The sequence below is a fragment of the Malaclemys terrapin genome, chromosome 2 (genome assembly GCF_027887155.1).
Source record: "Malaclemys terrapin pileata isolate rMalTer1 chromosome 2, rMalTer1.hap1, whole genome shotgun sequence".
Lineage (NCBI taxonomy): Eukaryota > Metazoa > Chordata > Testudines > Emydidae > Malaclemys > Malaclemys terrapin.
In genome coordinates, this window is record NC_071506.1 from 285,536,078 (window position 1) to 285,555,838 (window position 19,761).

The following is a 19,761-nucleotide window of genomic DNA, read 5'->3' on the forward strand; positions in this document are numbered from 1 at the left end:
TAATGACTAAAGCCTTGTTTATCTATCTACAGCACAACAGCACAGAAAGTTTCCTACACACGACTGTCCTGACAGCCTGCTCAGCCATGACCAGGGAGGACTTCCCCTAGGGATAACAGGGGTTCAGTCTCCATGGCCCAGGCAGTTCATGGCCCTTCTGTTGAGTCTGGTCATTACAGGTGAAATGTGGTGGTGAGCCTGCGATGTGGGAGCTGGAACTGAGACCCACCAAACTCATTTCAAATAGATGGTCACAAAATATCCATTAGATGGAAACAACTTTTAATTCCTGCTGAGTTGGACTGGTTCATACAGGTGACCTGCAGATAAAAGGCCTGTCGCTCGTTAGCCTGAGGCAGCCAGTGCCCTAATAAGCGCTAATGTGATATCTTTGGGAATTAGGTTTGTTTTCTGGAAATATATGTTTATTGAATCAAGTTCTGACCATTCTGGAGCTTGTGCAGTCAGAATCTTCCATTCTGTGGCCCTCTCCATTCTTCAAGGGACAGCTCTCCTCAGAATGAAAACACTGAAAAAAATGGCAAATATTAACACATCAAAATTCACCTCTGAATACAATGTTCTGCAATATAAAATCATTTCACTAATTATTCCAGGGCTCACACACTAGCTTATATATTAACTCCACATAGGTTTGCCTCCACACAAGTTGATTCCAGAGATCTCACACTGACATATATTTGCCTTCCACTTTCCTTTAGTTCTACAGCACAGAACATTTTCACTCCAACAGAAGCCAGTTGATGAGGGAAGGGAGGTTGTTAGCTTCTGAGGCTGGGCCCATAGAGAGCGCAATGACACACTTTACCACTGGCTTACACGACTACTTATGAACTAGCACTAGAATGTTGGTGTCAGGATTCCTGGGTTCTCTTCCTGGCTCTGGCAGCAGACTATCATAGAATCATAGAACTGGAAGGGACCTCGAGAGGTCATCAAGTCCAGTCCCCTGCACTCATGACAGGACCATCATCTGGTGGATAGAGTCACCATAGCCAAATGTAAGGATGCCCTTATTTGTGTGATCTTCTGGGAATGAATCTGGTACCTCTAGAGCTAAAAGTAAGAGCCTTGACCACTTGAGGTAAATGGCCATTCGCCTTAGGAGGAAGCGAGTAACACATTCATAAATCTCTGTATGTGGTCTCTCTAGTAGGGAGGGGTACAAGGCTTAGTGTGGGTTACACAAGGACCTAACTTGGCCAGTGCCTCCAAAAAGCAGTGTGGCAAAGTGGCTGAGCCTTGGGACTGTTCTGTAAAAGGTCTGGGTTCTATTGCAAATTCTACCTGACCTTGTTCAAACGCTTGATTGTCTTAGCTATAAAGGGTGTGTATTATAGCTCTACTTCCGCTAAGGTGGGGTTATAAGGCCTCAGTTAATAAAGGTTGTGAAGGGCACTGAACTATAAAGAGCTGGGTAGAAGTCAAGGGATTGTGTGGGAAGATCTCTCTCACTAAACTGCCAGTTTACCCCATGGTAACTATCGTGCATTAACTGATCTGCCAGAGTAGAGGGGGTTAGCTTCAGGTAAAACCTGTTGCTCTCAGACATTTGGGGAGGAGATGGTCAGTGCTGGGATACGGGGCAGAACTGAAGATTCCCTTCATAACTCGGTTGTCAGGTGATTATCAGGCCAATATGGACATGGTCTTGTAACTGTGGGGCCTGCTCTCACCTACAGTAAACCCTGCCATACCGGAAGCTTCCCCCTCCTGACTGGAGAAGCAGCAGGAGCCACACGAGTACAAGTGAGGGACTTGAAGGCGGGGGAGAGAGAGAGAGAGGACATAAGGGTCTTGCCCTCTACTCCCATCATGAGGGGCTTGGTGTGGGAGAGTGAGTGAGAGAGACCATGAGGGTCCAGCCCTCAGTCTGTTCCCACCATTGAAGAAAAGAGAGCACAGCCATATTGAGCAGAGCCGAGACTTGAACCCACATCCCTGGCCAGTGCCCTAACCACGGCGCTCTTCAGAGAATCTCTCATGAGTGTTATTGCCACTTCTTCCTCCTTGTACCCTGGGCTCAACAGAAGGCAATTGTTGTTTTCTGGCCAACACTCCTTGGTTAGATTTTGTTCAGCATGTTTGTTCTGTGATGTGTTAGTAAGTGCAAAAAATGAATAGGGGATAAAAGTCAAGCAGGAAGAACATGAATAAGAACAGATCACATCCTCAGTGTAACAGTGTTATTGGTGTGTTTTAGGGCTGGATGAACGTCTGTTATCACCATGGCTTATGCTGAAACTGCAGCAATTGAGATGCCAGCCCTGGGCCGCCCTCTCCGACTGGGGATGCTGTACGACTGCCGCAGCGACACGCTCATACCAGGTATGGTTAGAGTTGCATGACTGATGAACCCAGGAAGCTGAGTAGCAGATACCACCTCCTCATCCACCCCAGAACCTGCATGAGGCATATCAAAGAGCGTCTTCCAGAGTACGAGACACTTTTCCCTGGACAGCTTTTGATATGCCCCATGCAGGTTCCAGGGCGTCTGAGGAGGTGGTATCTGCTACTCAGCTTCCTGGGTTCATCGGTAATCAGGGGTTGAGAACCGCTGCACTGCCACCTGGGGCTGAAGCCAAAGCCTGAGCAACTTAGCTTCACGGGGACCCCTGTGGTCTGGGGCCCCAGGCAGTTCCCCTGCTTGCTATGTCCTAATGCCGACCCTGGCTTTTATATGCAGAAAATCAGTTTTGTGGCAAAGGTGGGCAGTGGACTTATTATAGTATGGTTGGAGAGCGGGGGCTCAGAAAGAAAAAGGTTGAGAACCCCTGACATAGGGGATCTGCCTCTATGCCATTGAAACCCAGTGTGAGGTAGAAACATGCTGTTTTTTTTTTTAATGAAAGCGTAATAAAGGTGGCTGTGATCCCCTGAAACCTGTTCAAAACTCCCCCAGAATCATGACCTACAGGTTGAGAACCCCTCCACTAGGAGATTCTGACACAAAACAGCTGCCCTGGGACACTTCGCCCAAAGGCTGGATCTGCACCTTACATCCTCCTGTGACGTTATGAGTGTAATATAATATCTCATTGAAAGGTGACAGGGCCAGAAAGAGTTAATTAACTCACCAACTGACCTGACCCATGGCCAAACTTTAAAGACTGGTTAGGAACATGTGTAAATGAATAGAGCTGTGAAATGCAAGTCTGCATTGTTAGAGGTAAAAGGGGAGATGTTTAGAATCATAGAATATCAGGGCTGGAATGGACCTCGGGAGGTATCTAGTCCAACCCCCTACTCAAAGCAGGATCAATTCCCAACTAAATCATCCCAGCCAGGGCTTTGTCAAGCTGGGCCTTAAAAACCTCCAAGGAAGGAGACTCCACCACCACATTGTGATGTAAGCAAACAAGTCTTGTCTATTAGTATAGCTTTGATTCAAAGATCAAAAAAGGAGTATCAGTATTTAGGAAGACACTGGAGGGAAATAGTATTATTGTCTCTATGTCTCTTTGAAGGTTGTGGTAACATGTATCTGAACTGTTTAATGGATAAATTACCCTCTGCTAATTGCCAGGATGTTTGGGAAAAGAGAGTTAAGCATATTGTTTTCTCAGGCCAAAAGGCTGCAGAAAATGTATAAAAACCCTGGGACATGATGCTACTTCATCTCAGATCTGCTTTGGGTTTCAAGAGGGGGAAACCTTAAGCCACAAGGATTGAGATCCCCAGTCATTGACTGGAGCCACCCTGAATATGGACAAGGACTTTTGCCAACTACAAGCTCATCTCTGCTATGTATCTGAACCTCAAGAATTCAATTCAAGTCTGTCTGTATATTGATCTTTTAACTAACACTCTCTCTCTCTTTTCTTTTTTAATAAATTTTAGTTTAGTTAATAAGAATTGACTATTAGCGTGTATTTTGGGTCAGATCTAAGTTATAATTGGACCTGGGTATGTGGCTGACCCTTTGGGGTTGGAAGAACCTTTTCTTTTATATGATGAGATAAGATTTTCAGTAATCATCATCATATCTGACAGGTGTGTCTGGACGGAGGCCTGAGGCTGGGCACTTTAAGGGAACTGCGTTGGTTGGACTCTGAGGGTATGTCTACACTACGGGATTAATCCGAATTTATATAATTCGGATTAGAAAAACAGGTTGTATAAAGTCGAAATGAATGCGGCCACACTAAGCACATTAATTCGGTGGTGTGCGTCCAAGTACCAGGGCTAGCGTCGATTTCTGCACCGTTGCACTGTGGGTAGCTATCCCATAGCTATCCCATTGTTCCCGCAGTCTCCCGCGCCCATTGGGATTGTGGGTTAAGATCCCAGTGCCTGATGGGACAAAAAACATCGTCGCAGGTGGTTCTGGGTACAGCCTCACCTCCTCCCTCCCTCCCTCCCTGCATGAAAGCAACGGACGGCAGACAACCATTTTCGCACCTTTTTTCCTGGGTGGGTGAACACTGCAGACTCCATACCACGGCAAGCATGGAGCCCGCTGAGCTCAAGACAGCAGTCATGAATATTGTAAACACCTCGCGCGTTCTCGTGGAGTTTATGCTGAGCCAGGACCAGAAAAACAAGGCGAGGAGGCAGCGGCGGCGGCAGCGCAGCGACAAGCATGATGAGGACATTGACATGGACATGGACACGGACACGGATACAGAATTCTGTGAAACCACGGGCCCCGGTGCTTTGGAGATCATGTTGTTAATGGAGCAGATTCTATCCATGGAACGCCGATTCTGGGCAAGGGAAACAAGCACAGACTGGTGGGACCGCATAGTGTTGCAGGTCTGGGACGATTCCCAGTGGCTGCGGAACTTTCGCATGCGTAAGGGCACTTTCATGGAACTTTGTGACTTGCTGTCCCCTGCCCTGAAACGCCAGAATACCAAGATGAGAGCAGCCCTCACAGTTGAGAAGCGCGTGGCGATAGCCCTGTGGAAGCTTGCAACGCCAGACAGCTACCGGTCAGTCGGGAATCAATTTGGAGTGGGCAAATCTACTGTGGGGGCTGCTGTGATGCAAGTAGCCAAAGCAATCACTCAGGTGCTGCTACGAAAGTTAGTGACTCTGGGAAATGTGCAGGCTATAGTGGATGGTTTTGCTGCAATGGGATTCCCTAACAGTGGTGGGGCGATAGACGGAACCCATATCCCTATCTTGGCACCGGAGCACCAAGCCACCGAGTACATAAACCGCAAGGGGTACTTTTCAATGGTGCTGCAAGCACTTGTGGATCACAAGGGACGTTTCACCAACATCAACGCGGGCTGGGCGGGAAGGGTTCATGACGCTCGCGTCTTCAGGAACACTACTCTGTTTAAAGGGCTGCAGCAAGGGACTTACTTTCCGGACCAGAAAATAACCGTTGGGGATGTTGAAATGCCAATAGTTATTCTTGGGGACCCAGCCTACCCCTTAATGCCATGGCTTATGAAGCCGTACACAGGCAGCCTAGACAGGAGTCAGGAGCTGTTTAACTACAGGCTCAGCAAGTGCAGAATGGTGGTAGAATGTGCATTTGGCCATTTAAAAGGTCGCTGGCGATCATTATTGACTCGCTCTGACCTCAGCCAAAGAAATCTCCCCATTGTTATTTCTGCTTGCTGTGTGCTCCACAATCTCTGTGAAAGTAAGGGGGAGACCTTTATGGCGGGGTGGGAGGCTGAGGCAAATCGCCTGGCTGCTGATTACGCGCAGCCAGACACCAGGGCGATTAGAAGAGCACACCAGGAAGCGCTGTGCATCAGAGAAGCTTTAAAAACCAGTTTCATGACTGGCCAGGCTACAGTGTGAAATATCTGTTTGTTTCTCCTTCATGAAAACCCTCCCCCTTTATTGACTCATTTTCTGTAAGGAACCCACCCTGCCCCTTCCCCCAGCTTTCTTTCAAACCAAATAAAGTCACTATCATTTAAAAATCATTTATTCTTTATTAATAGATTAGAAAAAGAGGGAGGGAAGCCGGGTGGTATTTGGGAGGAGGATTGCTGGGAAGGAAAAAGCCACAAAGAAAAGGTTAAAAAAATGACAGCCTTTTGCTTGGGCTGTCTACTGGGGTGGAATGGGAAGGTGTACGGAGCCTCCCCCCCCGCGTTCTTACACGTCTGGGTGAGGAGGATACGGAACATGGGGAGGGAGGAGGGGGGTACAGGGGCTGTAGCGGCAGTCTGTTTTCCAGCAGCCGTTCCTGAAGCTCCACCAGACGCCGGAGCATGTCTGTTTGCTCACGCAGCAGCCCCAGCATTGCATCCTGCCTCCTCTGGTCTTCCTGCCGCCACCTCTCATCTCGAGCGTCTCTTCTCTCCTCACGTTGGTCCCTCCTGTCCTCACGTTGGTCCCTCCTGTCCTCACATTGGTCCCTCCTGTCCTCACGTTGGTCCCTCCTGTCCTCACGTTCACTGGCTTCTTTCCTATACTTTGAAACTGTTTCCTTCCACTCATTCAGATGAGCTCTGTCACTGCGGCTGGATTCCATAATTTCAGAAAACATCTCGTCTCGCGTTCTCTTCTTACGACGCCTTATCTGTGATAACCTTCGGGATGGAGGAGGGAGGCTTGAGGAATTTGCAGCTGCTGTAGGGAGGGGAAAAAAGAGAGAATTGTTTAAAAAGCTACATTTTGCAGAACAATGCTTATATTCTTTCACGGTGACCAACACTATTCACATTACATAGCACATGTGATTTCTGTGCAAGGTCGCATTTTGCCTCTTAATGCTGAGTGCTTGTGGCTTTGCTGCTAGAGATCACAGGTCTGGGCAACAGAATTCGGCTTGCATGCGGCCATGGTAAGCCGTTGTCTTACAGCTTCTGCGCCCTCCTTTCCCACATACCAAGCATAGCTTGTAGAGTGCTGCGGTTTTTCGGTTAACATTCAGCAGCACCAGAAAACAAACTAACCACCCCCCCCTCTCGCCATGAATTCTCTGGGATGATCGCTGTACCCCTCCCCCTCCACCGCGTGGCTGGTATCAGGGAAGATCCCTGCAGGCACCAAACTAACCACCCCCCCCCGCCGCCGCCCCCCTCCCGCCATGAATTCTCTGGGATGATCACGGTACCCCTCCCCCCACCGCGTGGCTGGTAACAGGGAAGAACCCTGCTAGCCAAACGCGGAAAACTCAGGGCCAATTTCCCATCTGCGCTTGGCTAACTGCAGGGAAGGATTTATTTTCCGCCACAGGCAAACAGCCCAGTAGGAACGGCCACATCTGTCCCCTTAATTAAGTTCCCGTATTTCAACCAGGTTACCAGGAGTGATATCACTCTCCTGAGGATTACACAACAAGATAAAGAACGGATGTTGCTTGAATGCCAGCAAACACCGGGACCATACGCTGCCAGGCTTTGTCAGGCAATGATACCAGATTACTTGCTGCAAGCATGGCGTGGTCAAGTGTCCTACCATGGAGGAGGGAATAAGGATGCACTGCCCAGAAACCTTCTGGCAAGGCTTTCGGAGTACCTCCAGGAGAGCTTCATGGAGATGTCCCTGGAGGATTTCCGCTCCATCCCCAGACACGTTAACAGACTTTTCCAGTAGCTGAACTGACCGCGAATGCAAAGTCAGGCAAAGTAATCATTAAAAACCGTTTGCTTTTAAAACAAGTTTTATATTTTAAAAGGTAAACTCACCTGAGGTCACTTCCATGGGGTCAGAGTCTTGGGTCCTGGCTTGGGAGGCTTGGGAGGGTACTTCAGTCAGGGTGAGAAAAAGATCCTGGCTGTTGGGGAGAATGGAGTGCTGTGTGCTCTCTGCAAGCTCATCCTCCTCCTCCTCCTCCTCTACCCCATCGGCAGAATCCTCAGGCGTCGCTGATGAGACTATCCCCGACCCAGAATCCACGATCACAGGTGGGGTAGTGGTGGCAGCCCCCCCTAGAATTGCATGCAGCTCGGCGTAGAAGCGGCATGTCCGCGGCTCTGACCCGGAGCGACCGTTTGCCTCCTTTGTTTTTTGATAGGCTTGTCTGAGCTCCTTGACTTTCACGCGGCACTGCTCAGAGTCCCTATTGTGGCCTCTCTCCATCATGCCCTTGGAGATTTTTTCAAAAGTTTTTGCATTTCGTCTTTTAGAACGAAGTTCTGCAAGCACTGAATCCTCTCCCCATACAGCGATCAGATCCAGTACCTCCCTCACGGTCCATGCTGGTGCTCTTTTTCGATTATCAGCCTGCATGGTTACCTGTGCTGATGAGCTATCTGTGGTCACCTGTGCTCTCCACGCTGGGCAAACAGGAAATGAAATTCAAATATTCGCGGGGCTTTTCCTGTCTACCTGGCCAGTGCATCCGAGTTTAGATTGCTGTCCAGAGCAGTCACAATGATGCACTGAGGGATAGCTCCCGGAGGCCAATACCATCGAATTGCAGCCACACTAACCCTAATTCGAATTGCTAAAATCGATTTTGGCACTACTCCGCTCATCGGGGTGGAGTACAGAAATCGATTTAAAAGGCCCTTTACATTGAAATAAATAGCGTCGTTGTGTGGACGGTTGCAGGGTTAATTCGAATTAAAGCTGATAAATCCGAATTAAAGTCGTAGTGTAGACCAGGCCTGAGTAACCAGTGAGGTAATATAGAAGCTGTTTTGGGCTGGTTGGTAAATCTAAGTATTGGAAGATCCACCAGCGTTTGGGGTTTGTCTGCCCCGTTCTGTTCTCAGTTCATCCTGATTGAGTGACCTCAGCTGGCTCCCACGGGCAGCACCGTCACAGTGGTGTAGTCATGCTAGGATCCACAGAAACAGGTCAATTAAGCGTCAGGTCAGAGCCCCACGCTATCCACATTGGAATTTTGGTATTGAGAGTTTGGTTGGTTAAAGAGCAGTTGCAATGGATGAGCAAAGAGCATATGAGGGACTTGGCAAAAAAGCCCTGGAAGATTTGTGTTCAGAAAAGGGGATAAGCTTTAGAAAGAAAGCTACAAATCAAGAACTGAGAGATCTGTTAATGGCCAGTGAGCAGGAGGCAGGAGCATAGGGTGACCAGATCAGAGATATAAAATATTGGGACGCGGGGAGGGGGGGGGGCGAGCAAAAAAGAAAAAGGAGTTTCAAAGGGGCCTGGGACCCTCCCCGCGGAGCCGCTTTTTTTTTTTTGCTCCGCCGCTTTTCGGGGGGGCCGAATCCCCACTTCTGCCAGGAAGCCCCGCGTCTCTCCCTCCCGCTCGCGGCTGCGTCTCCTTCCTGGCGGGACGCGCCTCCCACTGCCCCGGGCACATGCGGTGCACGTCCCCCACGCCTAGTCTCCCTCCCGCCGGGAAGGAGCCGCTGGAGCGCAGCCGAGCAGGAGAGGCACGGGGCTCCCCGGCAGCAGCGGGGATTTGGCCCCTGCCTCCACGCCGCCCACCCGGCCCCTGCCCGCTCCACGCTGCCCCCGCCTGGACCCACTGCACTGCCCCACGAGCTGCAGGGCTGGAGCAGCCTCCACGCTGCACTCCCGGCCCAGGGCTGGGCAGGAGCCCTCTGGTGCAGCGGGGGGCTCAGAGCTGAGCCCCCCCATCTCCCTCCCTCCCTTGCCAGCCCCCCTTTGCCTGGCCGCCTGGTGCCCGGGTGCCGGAGCTGACTCACCAGCTCCAGGATCCAGGCACTGCCACCACCTGCAAGCCTGGGAGGGAGGAGGAATGCTGCGTGGCTGGGGAAGAGGCAGGGCCAGGGTGGGGATTTGGGGAGGGAGCCAATGGGGGAAGGAAGGGGCGGAGCCGGGGCGGGGTGGGGGGCGAGAGTCCCTCCGGGAGAGCAAAATTTCTTGTTTGTCCAGTGTCCCGACCTAACATTGGTCGGGACGCGGGACAAAGAAGCAAATATCGGGACAGTCCCGATAAAATCGAGACGTCTGGTCACCCTACAGGAGCACAGCCCTTACCTGCTGTTACAGAAGCTGCAGAAGCGATTAGAATGCAAAAGGCAGCAAGTAAACTGCAAGCCCGGAGAGAGAGCCTGCAACCTGAACATAATCAAAAACTGGCAGAAATTCGAATGAGAGAGAAGCAAGCCTTGGCCCAGCTGGAGAAGGAGGAGGATGAAAGAAAGAAAGAAGCTGCTAAAAGAGAGGAAAGGATTCGCCAGATGCAATAGGGGACGGCCAGACTTAAGCTCCAAGTCAAAAAAGCAAGGGAAGAACAGCAGAAATTGTATCCTCTTAAATGTCCAGTTGATAACAATGTTGGTATGTTGTATAACTCTGAGCAGTTGTCTGGGTGTAACCAAAGGTACCCCAGCACTGCCACCTTTTATGTAAATGCTGTTAGTGTAAGCTCAGTAGAAGGTGACCCCACACGTTGTGCCAATGCTCTGTATGGGAGTGGTAATGAAAAATTCACAGAGAATGTAAAAGTCAATGGTAAAAGCTGTTTAGGGCAAATGATGGCTTCTAACATCACTCTGGTTAAAGCAGATCTTGTCAAAGAGGGAGATTATTTACCAAATCAGAGTGTGAATGTTGTAGTCTATGAGTTTACTGTCCGTGTGCCTTTAGCCAGAATCCACCTTGAATGGAATGGTACGAAGCATGAAGTTATATAGCTGGGGTAAGGAAGTTATTGCCTAAGGATCTTTTGATTGGGGAAGATGTTAAAGCTTTGTTCAGTCCAGGTAGCCAGTCACAGGACAGGAATGATCTTAAACCTGTGTCTATTCTGGGCAATGATTTGCCTGGGGAGGGTTTCTCCAAATGTTTGTCTGAGGAAAAGAGCTGTTTGTCTGTGAATGAAGTGTCTGAATGTCTGTCTAATGTCTCAGGCCTGGTCTACACTAGGCGTTTATGTCGAAGTTAGCGCCGTTACATCGAATTAACCCTGCACCCGTCCACACCGCGAAGGTATTTAGTTCGACATAGAGGTCTCTTTAATTCGACTTCTGTACTCCTCCCCGACGAGGGGAGTAGCGCTAAATTCGACATGGCCATGTCGAATTACGCTAGGTGTGGATGGAAATCGACGCTAATAGCTCCGGGAGCTATCCCACAGTGCACCACTCTGTTGACGCTCTGGACAGCAGTACGAGCTCGGATGCTCTGAACTGCCACACAGGAAAAGCCCCGGGAAAATTTGAATTTGAATTCCTTTTCCTGTCTGGCCAGTTTGAATCTCATTTCCTGTCTGGATATCGTGGCGAGCTCAGCAGCACTGGCAACGATGCAGAGCTCTCCAGCAGTGATGGCCGTGCAATCTCAGAATAGAAAGAGGGCCCCAGCATGGACTGATCGGGAAGTCTTGGATCTCATCGCTGTGTGGGGCGATGAGTCCGTGCTTTCCGAGCTGCGATCCAAAAGACGGAATGCAAAGATCTACGAGAAGATCTCTAAAGACATGGCAGAGAGAGGATACAGCCGGGATGTAACGCAGTGCCGCGTGAAAATCAAGGAGCTGAGACAAGGCTACCAGAAGACCAAAGAGGCAAACGGACGCTCCGGATCCCATCCCCAGACATCCCGTTTCTACGAGGCACTGCATTCCATCCTCGGTGCGGCCGCCACCACTACCCCACCAGTGACCGTGGACTCTGAGGATGGGATAGTGTCCACGGCTGGATCCTCGGACATGTTAGCGGACGGGGAAGATGAGGAAGGAGATGAGGAGGACGAGGCAGTCGACAGCGCTCACAACGCTGATTTCCCCGACAGCCAGGATCTCTTCATCACCCTTACAGAGATCCCCTACCAACCCTCCCCAGCCGTTACCCCGGACACAGAATCTGGGGAAGGATCAGCCAGTAAGTGTTGTAAAAATCTAAACATTTATTTGTAACAGAACAGGAATATTAACAATTTAAAAAATGGGTTTCTCATGATTAGTTTGATTAGCTTAACGGTTCAGTCATGGGCAGTGCAACTATTGAAAAAAAATCTAGCAATGTCCGGTTTTGCATGATTGTCCTGCCCAAGCCGCTCTACTGGTTAGTCACTGCTACAGCAGCTACAGTAAAATGCGGTCTATATGTCCGGGGATGGAGCAGAAATCCTCCTGTGACATCTCGAGGAAGCTCTCCTGGAGGTAATTGGAAATCCGCTGCATTAGGTTCTTGGGGAGAGCGGCCTTATTGGGTCCTCCGTAGTAGGACACGTTGCCACGCCACGAGACTATCAAGTACTCTGGAATCATTGCTCTGCACAGCATGGCGGCATACGGCCCTGGTCTTTGCAGGCTTTCCCGGAGCATTCTCTCTTTCTCGCTGTCAGAGATCCTCATGAGGGTGATGTCGCTCATGATGACCTGCTTTGAATGAGGTAGGGGAATGTTAGTGTTGGGACTGCTTTGCCGTTCCTTTACAGAACTGTAACCGCTGGTTTGCAGCCACGCGGTGGAGGCGGGAGAGGGGCAGCCGAAAGGGATCGTTCCCGGGGACAGCCGCGAGGGTGTGGGACAGGAGCAGACTTCCTGCTTGCCGAATTGCTGGCAGCAGGGACCGACATTGATTTCAATGTGAAATGAGGCCATTGCTAATATTAAAGTTTTAAGCTGCCACAAGTCTACGGCTTACCATGTCTGCCTGCAACAGAAATTCCGTTCTCCTGAGAGGCTTCTCAAATGTGCTGTAGAAGACCCCAGGCACTGAATGCGAAGGCCGAGAATTCGACCTTGTGCTGAGTGCGCATGTGATAGGTGCTGTGCATGGTCTTGTTAACAGAGAAAGACTATGTTCTTTGTTCACAACTACATTTATCTTTCTGAGGAATTCACTCCCTTTTTCCCATTCCCACAGCCCCATCTGCGACTGTCTCACAACCTAGCCTGTCATCACACTCCCAGAGGCTAGCGCGGATTAGGCATAAGAAGAAGAGGACACGGGAGGACATGTTCTCGGAGCTTATAGCCTGCTCCAGAGCCCAGGCAGCACAGCAGACCCAGTGGCGGGAGAACTTGACCCGAATGCACCAAGCCAACATGGATCGGGAGGAGAGGTGGCGTCAGGAAGACCAGCAGGCGACTCAAACCCTGCTTGGACTAATGAGGGAGCAAACGGACACGCTCCGGCGCCTTGTGGATGTTCTGCAGGAACGGAGGCAGGAGGACAGAGCCCCGCTGCAGTCCATCTCTAACCGCCCTCCCCCGCCACCAAGTCCCATACTCCCCTCACCCAAAGTGCACAGAAGGAGAGGCGGCAGAGTCCCTGCTAACTCTCACTCCACCCCTGCAGAGAGCTCGAGCAGCAGAAAGCTCTCATTCCCCAAAATTTGACAAGTTCTTTCCTTCCCGCCTGACACAAGCCCCCGTCCAAGTTTCACTTTCCCAGTTCCATGTTTGGTTGATAATAAAAAATACGTTTCTGTTAACTACTGTTTCCATCATGTTCTTTTGCAGGAGGGGGGGATAGGGGGTTGGTAATTCGACAGGACAGTCACCTTTGGCAGGGTATATAGTCGGGGGCAGGCACAGCAGCAGGGCACATACATAGTGCAGTGATGCAGTGACTAGTTACCCTGGTTAGTCTGGGAGGTTGTTTTCATGTTATGTGGTGGGGGGTGGGTTGCTCTGTGACTTTGTGGCAGGGGAGGGCAGTTACAGATCTTAAGCGGCGGTCCTTAGGCAGGATCACAGAGCCACACAGCAGGGGATCTGTAACCGTCCTCCCCCTGCCACAAAGTCACATAGACCCCCCCATACACACAGTCCCTATCAGGAGGGGTGACAGGCTCCGTTGAAACAACCATCCCACCGCAGCGGAGCCTGTCAATCCTTGAGTTTAGAAGCTGCATTCGCGCCACTACAGTACACCCGCTCCGCACCACAGTCTGCGTCCCAGTTTTAAAAAATTCCCGCGAATACAGTATTAAAGAAAACGGTGTGCTTTAACAAAGTAGAACTATTTTTATTTTGAAATGTGTGTTGGAAGTGGGGTGAAGGGGGTATGTAACTGGATAGGATAGTCAACATTAACTGGGCAAAGAAATGGGGGCAGGTTTAGCTTCTCAATACACAAACTTTAAAGTCACAGGTTACCCTGCTCACTCAGGAACTTTGCTTTCAAAGCCTCCCGGATGCACAGCGCTTCCCGCTGGTCTCTTCTAATCGCCCGGCTGTCTGGCTGTGAGTAATCAGCAGCCAGGCTATTTTCCTCAACCTCCCACCCCGCCATAAAGGTCTCCCCCTTGCTCTCACAGAGATTGTGGAGCACACAGCAAGCTGCAATAACAATGGGGATATTGGTTTCGCTGAGATCACAGCGAGTCAGTAAGCTTCTCCATCTCCCCTTGAGACGGCCAAAAGCACACTCCACCACCATTCTGCACTTGCTCAGCCGGTAGTTGAAGAGTTCTTTTTCAGTGTCCAGGGCGCCAGTATAGGGCTTCATGAGCCAGGGCATTAGCGGGTAGGCTGGGTCCCCGAGGATGACTATAGGCATCTCCACATCCCCAAGAGTTATTTTGTGGTCCGGGAAGTAAATACCTTGCTGCAGCCGTCTAAACAGACCAGAGTTCCTGAAAACACGAGCGTCATGAACCTTGCCCGGCCATCCCACGTAGATGTTGGTAAAACATCCCCTGTGGTCCACCAGTGCTTGCAGCACCATGGAAAAGTAGCCCTTTCTGTTAATGTACTGGCTGGCCTGGTGTTCCGGTGCCAGGATAGGGATGTGAGTTCCATCTATGGCCCCACCGCAGTTTGGGAATCCCATCGCTGCGAAGCCATCTATGATCGCCTCCACGTTTCCCAGGGTGACTACCTTTGGCAGCAGTACATCAACGATTGCCTTGGCTACTTGCATCACAACAACCCCCACGGTAGATTTGCCCACCCCAAACTGGTTCGCGACTGACCGGTAGCTGTCTGGCGTTGCAAGCTTCCACAGGGCTATGGCCACTCGCTTCTGGACAGTCAGGGCTGCTCGCATCCGGGTGTCATTGCGCTTCAGGGCAGGGGACAGCAACTCACAAAGTTCCAGGAAAGTTCCCTTCCGCATGCGAAAGTTTCGCAGCCACTGGGATTCATCCCAGACCTGCAGCACTATGCGGTCCCACCACTCAGTGCTTGTTTCCCGTGCCCAGAATCTCCTTTCGACGGCATCAACATGACCCATTGCCACCGTGATGTTCTCGGCGCTGGGTCCCCTGCTTTCTGAGAGGTCTGTGCTACTCTCAGACTTCAGGCCATCACCGCGTTGACGTAGCCTCCTCGCCTGACTTTTCTGCATCTGCCTCAGGGAAAGGTGTATGATAAGTTGCGAGGCGTTGAGAGCGGCCACAACTGCAGTGATGGTTGCAGCAGGCTCCATGCTCGCAGTGCTGTGGCGTCCGCGCTGTCACTGACTAGAAAAGTGCGCGAACTGATTTCCCGCCGGCGCTTTCAGGGAGGGAGGGCGGGAGTGATGGACGGATGACGACAGTTACCCAAAAGCACCCTGGACACCTTTTTTTTACCCAGAAGGCATTTGCGGCTCCACCCAGAATTCCAATGGGCAGCGGGGACTCCGGGAACTGTGGGATAGCTGACCACAGTGCACCACTTCCAATGTCGACGCTTTCCCCGTTAGTGTGGACTCACAAAGTCGAATTACTGTCCTTAGTGTGGACACACACGTTCGACTTTGCAATATCGATTCCAAAAATTCGATTTAAGTAAAATCGAACTACTCTCGTAGTGTAGACAAGGCCTCAGAAGTGAATCTGGAGTTATATCGAGAGCAGAAAAATCTCATTGGTCAGGACAATGTTTCTCTGGAGCAGATTAAAGTGACTGGTCAGGTTGAAGCCCTAACTGAGGAAGGAAAGGGTGGATTTTGGATGGGTGATGGATTGTTGGCTAGTACAGCTTGTAAAAGTGAACCTGAAAAGGGTAACTGTGATTTGCTGGAAGTAGCTCAGTGTAGTGGGAAGAGCAGCAGTTTATACATTGGGAGTAGCTGTGTGCCTGGTAAGGAAGCTGCCCCACTCTCCCAGTATTTGTCCGTGAGCAGCCCTGTGTGCTGGGACAAAGGAGGGAAAGGTTGGATGAGCCTAGGCAGCCTTGTGAGCTAATGGTTTTATCTAGTCAGCAGCTTGGAAAGGCCAGAAGAGTGGAAGATGAGTGTACCTATACCTTACCTGTTTCCTGTGTGGAGAATAGTGACAGTGAAGGAAATGTGCCTGTGTCTGTCAGGGGTATTGACTTGCCTATGGAGGAAGCTACCCCAGTCTCCAAGCAGTTGTCTGTGAACAGCCTGTGTGCTGGGACAAGGGAAATGAGATCCCTAGCTGTGTGACTGGTAAAGGGGAATGTGTCTCCAGCTCTTCTTTGTCTGTGGAGTAGACAGAAGGTACCTTTCAGCCTGTGATGGTTGAGGGTTGTGCAGTTGTCTCAGTTGGTTCTGGATTCAACTAAAGCCCAGGAGGGGAATGGTCCTAAGTTTGTGTCTGCTGGGGAGAATGGCACCGTAACTAGGGTGCATCCAGTTAGTGTCTTAGCAAAATCCCAGAGACCAGACAATTCTGGTGCTTGTATTTTGCCAATTGCTAATGTGTGGCTGGGAAAAGGATGTAGCGACTCTGTCTGATCAGGATGATACCCTAGCCAGGGCACAAGGAGAGCAGAACGGTGATTTGATTGTGTTGCCTACTGACAGTTTGACAACTTGTAGCAAGAAGGAAAAGATTCCTGAACTTGTATGTAGCAAAGGGAAGGAGAATGCTTCTAACCTTTCATCTAGTGAGTCTATGAGTTTGCCTGAAAGGGGATTGTGTAGAAATCCGCCTGATGGGCCAAAGGTGATCCTGGATGTAAGTAAGACCCAGACAGAGTCTGTTGTGGCTCAGGGAAGTGTTCCTTTAGAGCAAACCCCAGGTAAAGATGGTAAGGGCAGAATTTCTGTGAGGGGTGAATTGTTGCTTAGAGAAGCTGCTAGGGAAAGAAATCCTCATGGTAATCTGTGCAAGCAACTTGCCACAGCTAAAGGGTGTGAAAGTGATTTAATCAAGGAAGTTTCAGTTCCTAACAGCCAGAAATTGTCTGTTGTGAATGGATCCACTGACTTTCCTTTTGAAAGATCCAGTGTGGGTAGCTTTGAGAAGGTCTCAAATAAAGTAAGAGCCGTTAAGAAAGTTAAGCAGCCCTATAACTAAGTGGCTGCGCTTGGCCAGCTTGTTGGGGAGACAAGGTTGTTGAAAGAGGAAAGACTGGATAGCTGTGCAGTTAATCCCTCAAGAATGCAGGGGATGGCAGGTATACTCTCATCTCTAGACACTCTGGATATAACTTGTGGTCTCTCAGTGAACATAACATCTGATTCCATGTGGAACTTTGAGTCTAACTTGCTAGTAATAATAAATGGTATCTCTTTAAGACAAAGTCCAGCCTTGGAATTGGTAGCAGCTGAAAATCTAAAAGCTAGTGTCTGTGTTGATGCAAATTACCTGGCTGTTAGGGAGAAGAAAGACTTGCTAATAGCTGTACTTGTGGCACCTTAGAGACTAACAAATTTATTAGAGCATAAGCTTTCGTGGACTACAGCCCACTTCTTCGGATGCATACCCGAAGAAGTGGGCTGTAGTCCACGAAAGCTTATGCTCTAATAAATTTGTTAGTCTCTAAGGTGCCACAAGTACTCCTGTTCTTCTTTTTGCGGATACAGACTAACACGGCTGCTACTCTGAAACTTGCTAATAGCTGTTAGCACAGAGAGCCCACCCCATCAGCCAGTGAATTCTGTTGAGCAAGAGAAATCAGGGTTTGATCCTTCAGGACAAGGAGGAAAAAGAGAACTTGATTTTGCAAAGGGCAGCCACAGGTTAACCCTAAAAGCCCCAAGCCCCAATGGTATTGGGCCAAAGGTGTGGCATGACAAAAATAATTCTAAATGGACACTTGCAATGGATTTGTTGCTATTGCTAATGGTAATTTTTGTAACTAATGTGTTGCTATTACCAAGAACTGTAAAAATGTACAATGTGCCTAGGGTGACCAGATCACCCAGGTCAAATATTGGGATGCTGGGGGGGCGGGGCAGGGGCGGAGCAAAAAAAAAAAGAAACGGCGGCAGAGCAAAAAAACAACCCTTTCTCCTCCCTCTGCAAGCGCTGGAGGGAGGCCCCGGGAGACTCAGGGGGAGCGCGGGGCCGGGGTGAGTGAGAGTCCGGCCTGGCCCCGAGCAGGCAGGACTCAGTCGGGTGGTAGGGAGAGGAGGGGGGCGGCCCGCGGTGCCAGGCGGCGGCTGTTCTCCCCCCCTGGGCAGCGGGACTCGGGAGCAGCCGCTGCTGCAGCTCCCACTGCCGCGGGGGAGGAAGCGGCCATGGCGCTCCGCGGCTGCGGCTCTGGCGCCCCCGAACCCCCCGAGCCCGGGCCTGCTGCGGGGACCCAGCAGTGCGCACGCTGGGCCCAGCCCCTGGCCAGTCGCGTCTGGGCTGCTGCCCAGCTGGTGCTATCCCGCGGCGGCCCCAGAGTGGGGGCAGCAGGCCCCAGCCCCCCCGTCCCGCTCGGGTCCCGCAGGGGAACGAACGGGGCTGGGCTGCCGATGCCTCCGCCCCGGGGCCGCCGTGAGATAGCACCAGCTGGGCAGCAGCCCAGACGCGACTGGCCAGGGGCTGGGCCCAGCGTGCGCACTGCTGGGTCCCCGCAGCAGGCCCCGGCTCGGGGGGTTCGGGGGCGCCAGAGCCGCAGCCGCCAAGCGCCATGGCCGCTTCCTCCCCCGCGGCAGTGGGAGCTGCAGCAGCGGCTGCTCCCGAGTCCCGCTGCCTGGGGGGAGAACAGCCGCCGCCTGGCCCCGCGGGCCGCCCCCCTCCTCTCCCTACCGCCCGACTGAGTCCTGCCTGCTCGGGGCCAGGCCGGGCTCTTACTCACCCCGGCCCCGCGCTCCCCCGCGTCTCCGGGACCTCCCTCTAGCACTTGTGGAGGGAGGAGGAAGGGCGAGCTTGGGGAAGAGGCAGGGATTTAGGGAGGGAGCCAATGGGAGGAGGAGGGGGCGGAGTCGGGGCGAGGGGGGCGCGAGCCCTTCCGGGCTCCGGAGCCTTTGCTTGTTTGTCCAGTGTCCCGACCTAACATTGGTCGGGACGCGGGACAAACAAGCAAATATCGGGACAGTCCCAATAAAATCGGGGCGTCTGGTCACCCTAAATGTGCCTAATCTTTTGGAAAATCCCTTGAACATGTTGAAAGTGATACATAAGAACACACCTTATGTTAAAAGGCCTTGTAATGCTAATGTTGCACTGTTAATGCCTGTAAACAGTATTGGAACTTTTCATAGAAGAAAAGACATCCCAGACCGAATGTGCTGCCTTGGTAAATCTAAGTATTGGAATAACTACCAGTTTCTGGGGTTTGTCTGCCCCATTCTGTTTGCAGTTCACCCTAATTAAGTGACCTTAGCAGGCTCCCACGGGCAGCACCATCACACCTCCTAGTTCAGATGTAAGCAGGTGATCCAAGCGTGCCACCCAGGTGACTGGAAAAGCAAGATTTGCCCGTTTGTCAGACTTTTGCCAACCTGGCCAATAGTAGCAACTCTGAGCTGTCTTAACAAATTCCCTTTTTCCTATGTGTTAGTTTCTGGACTTCAGAGTCTTTCCACAGGCTGCATGACCCAAATTACTTTGTTCATCCTCTGAACTCCATAAATGATTTGCTGGGGTCTTCAGCTCATGTCCAAACACAAGTCTTTAGCCATTTGCTTTAATAAACCACCTTCTGCTCAAGTCCTCAGTGTTCATGTTGCCAATATACCCCTATTCCATAGGCACTAGCATTTGGACCTAATATTGAAGAGCTTTTGAAACACAAATAGGCTTACACAGGAGTGATCACAATTGTTACACTTTGGAAATACTGATTTTCTAATAACATGAATTGTATTCATGAGG

At 50.9% G+C, this 19,761-nt stretch overlaps 1 protein-coding gene across 1 annotated transcript in view; it reads left to right on the top strand.

Annotated features, from left to right (window-relative positions):
• The first annotated feature begins 2,249 nt into the window (after positions 1 to 2,249).
• Positions 2,250 to 19,761, top strand: part of LOC128831356 (stonustoxin subunit alpha-like) — a 32,017-nt gene continuing 14,505 nt past the window's right edge. Inside the window, exon 1 of the mRNA XM_054017667.1 lies at positions 2,250 to 2,349. Within this exon, the coding sequence (XP_053873642.1) occupies positions 2,250 to 2,349 (100 nt within the window). The remainder of the gene's footprint in view (positions 2,350 to 19,761) is intronic.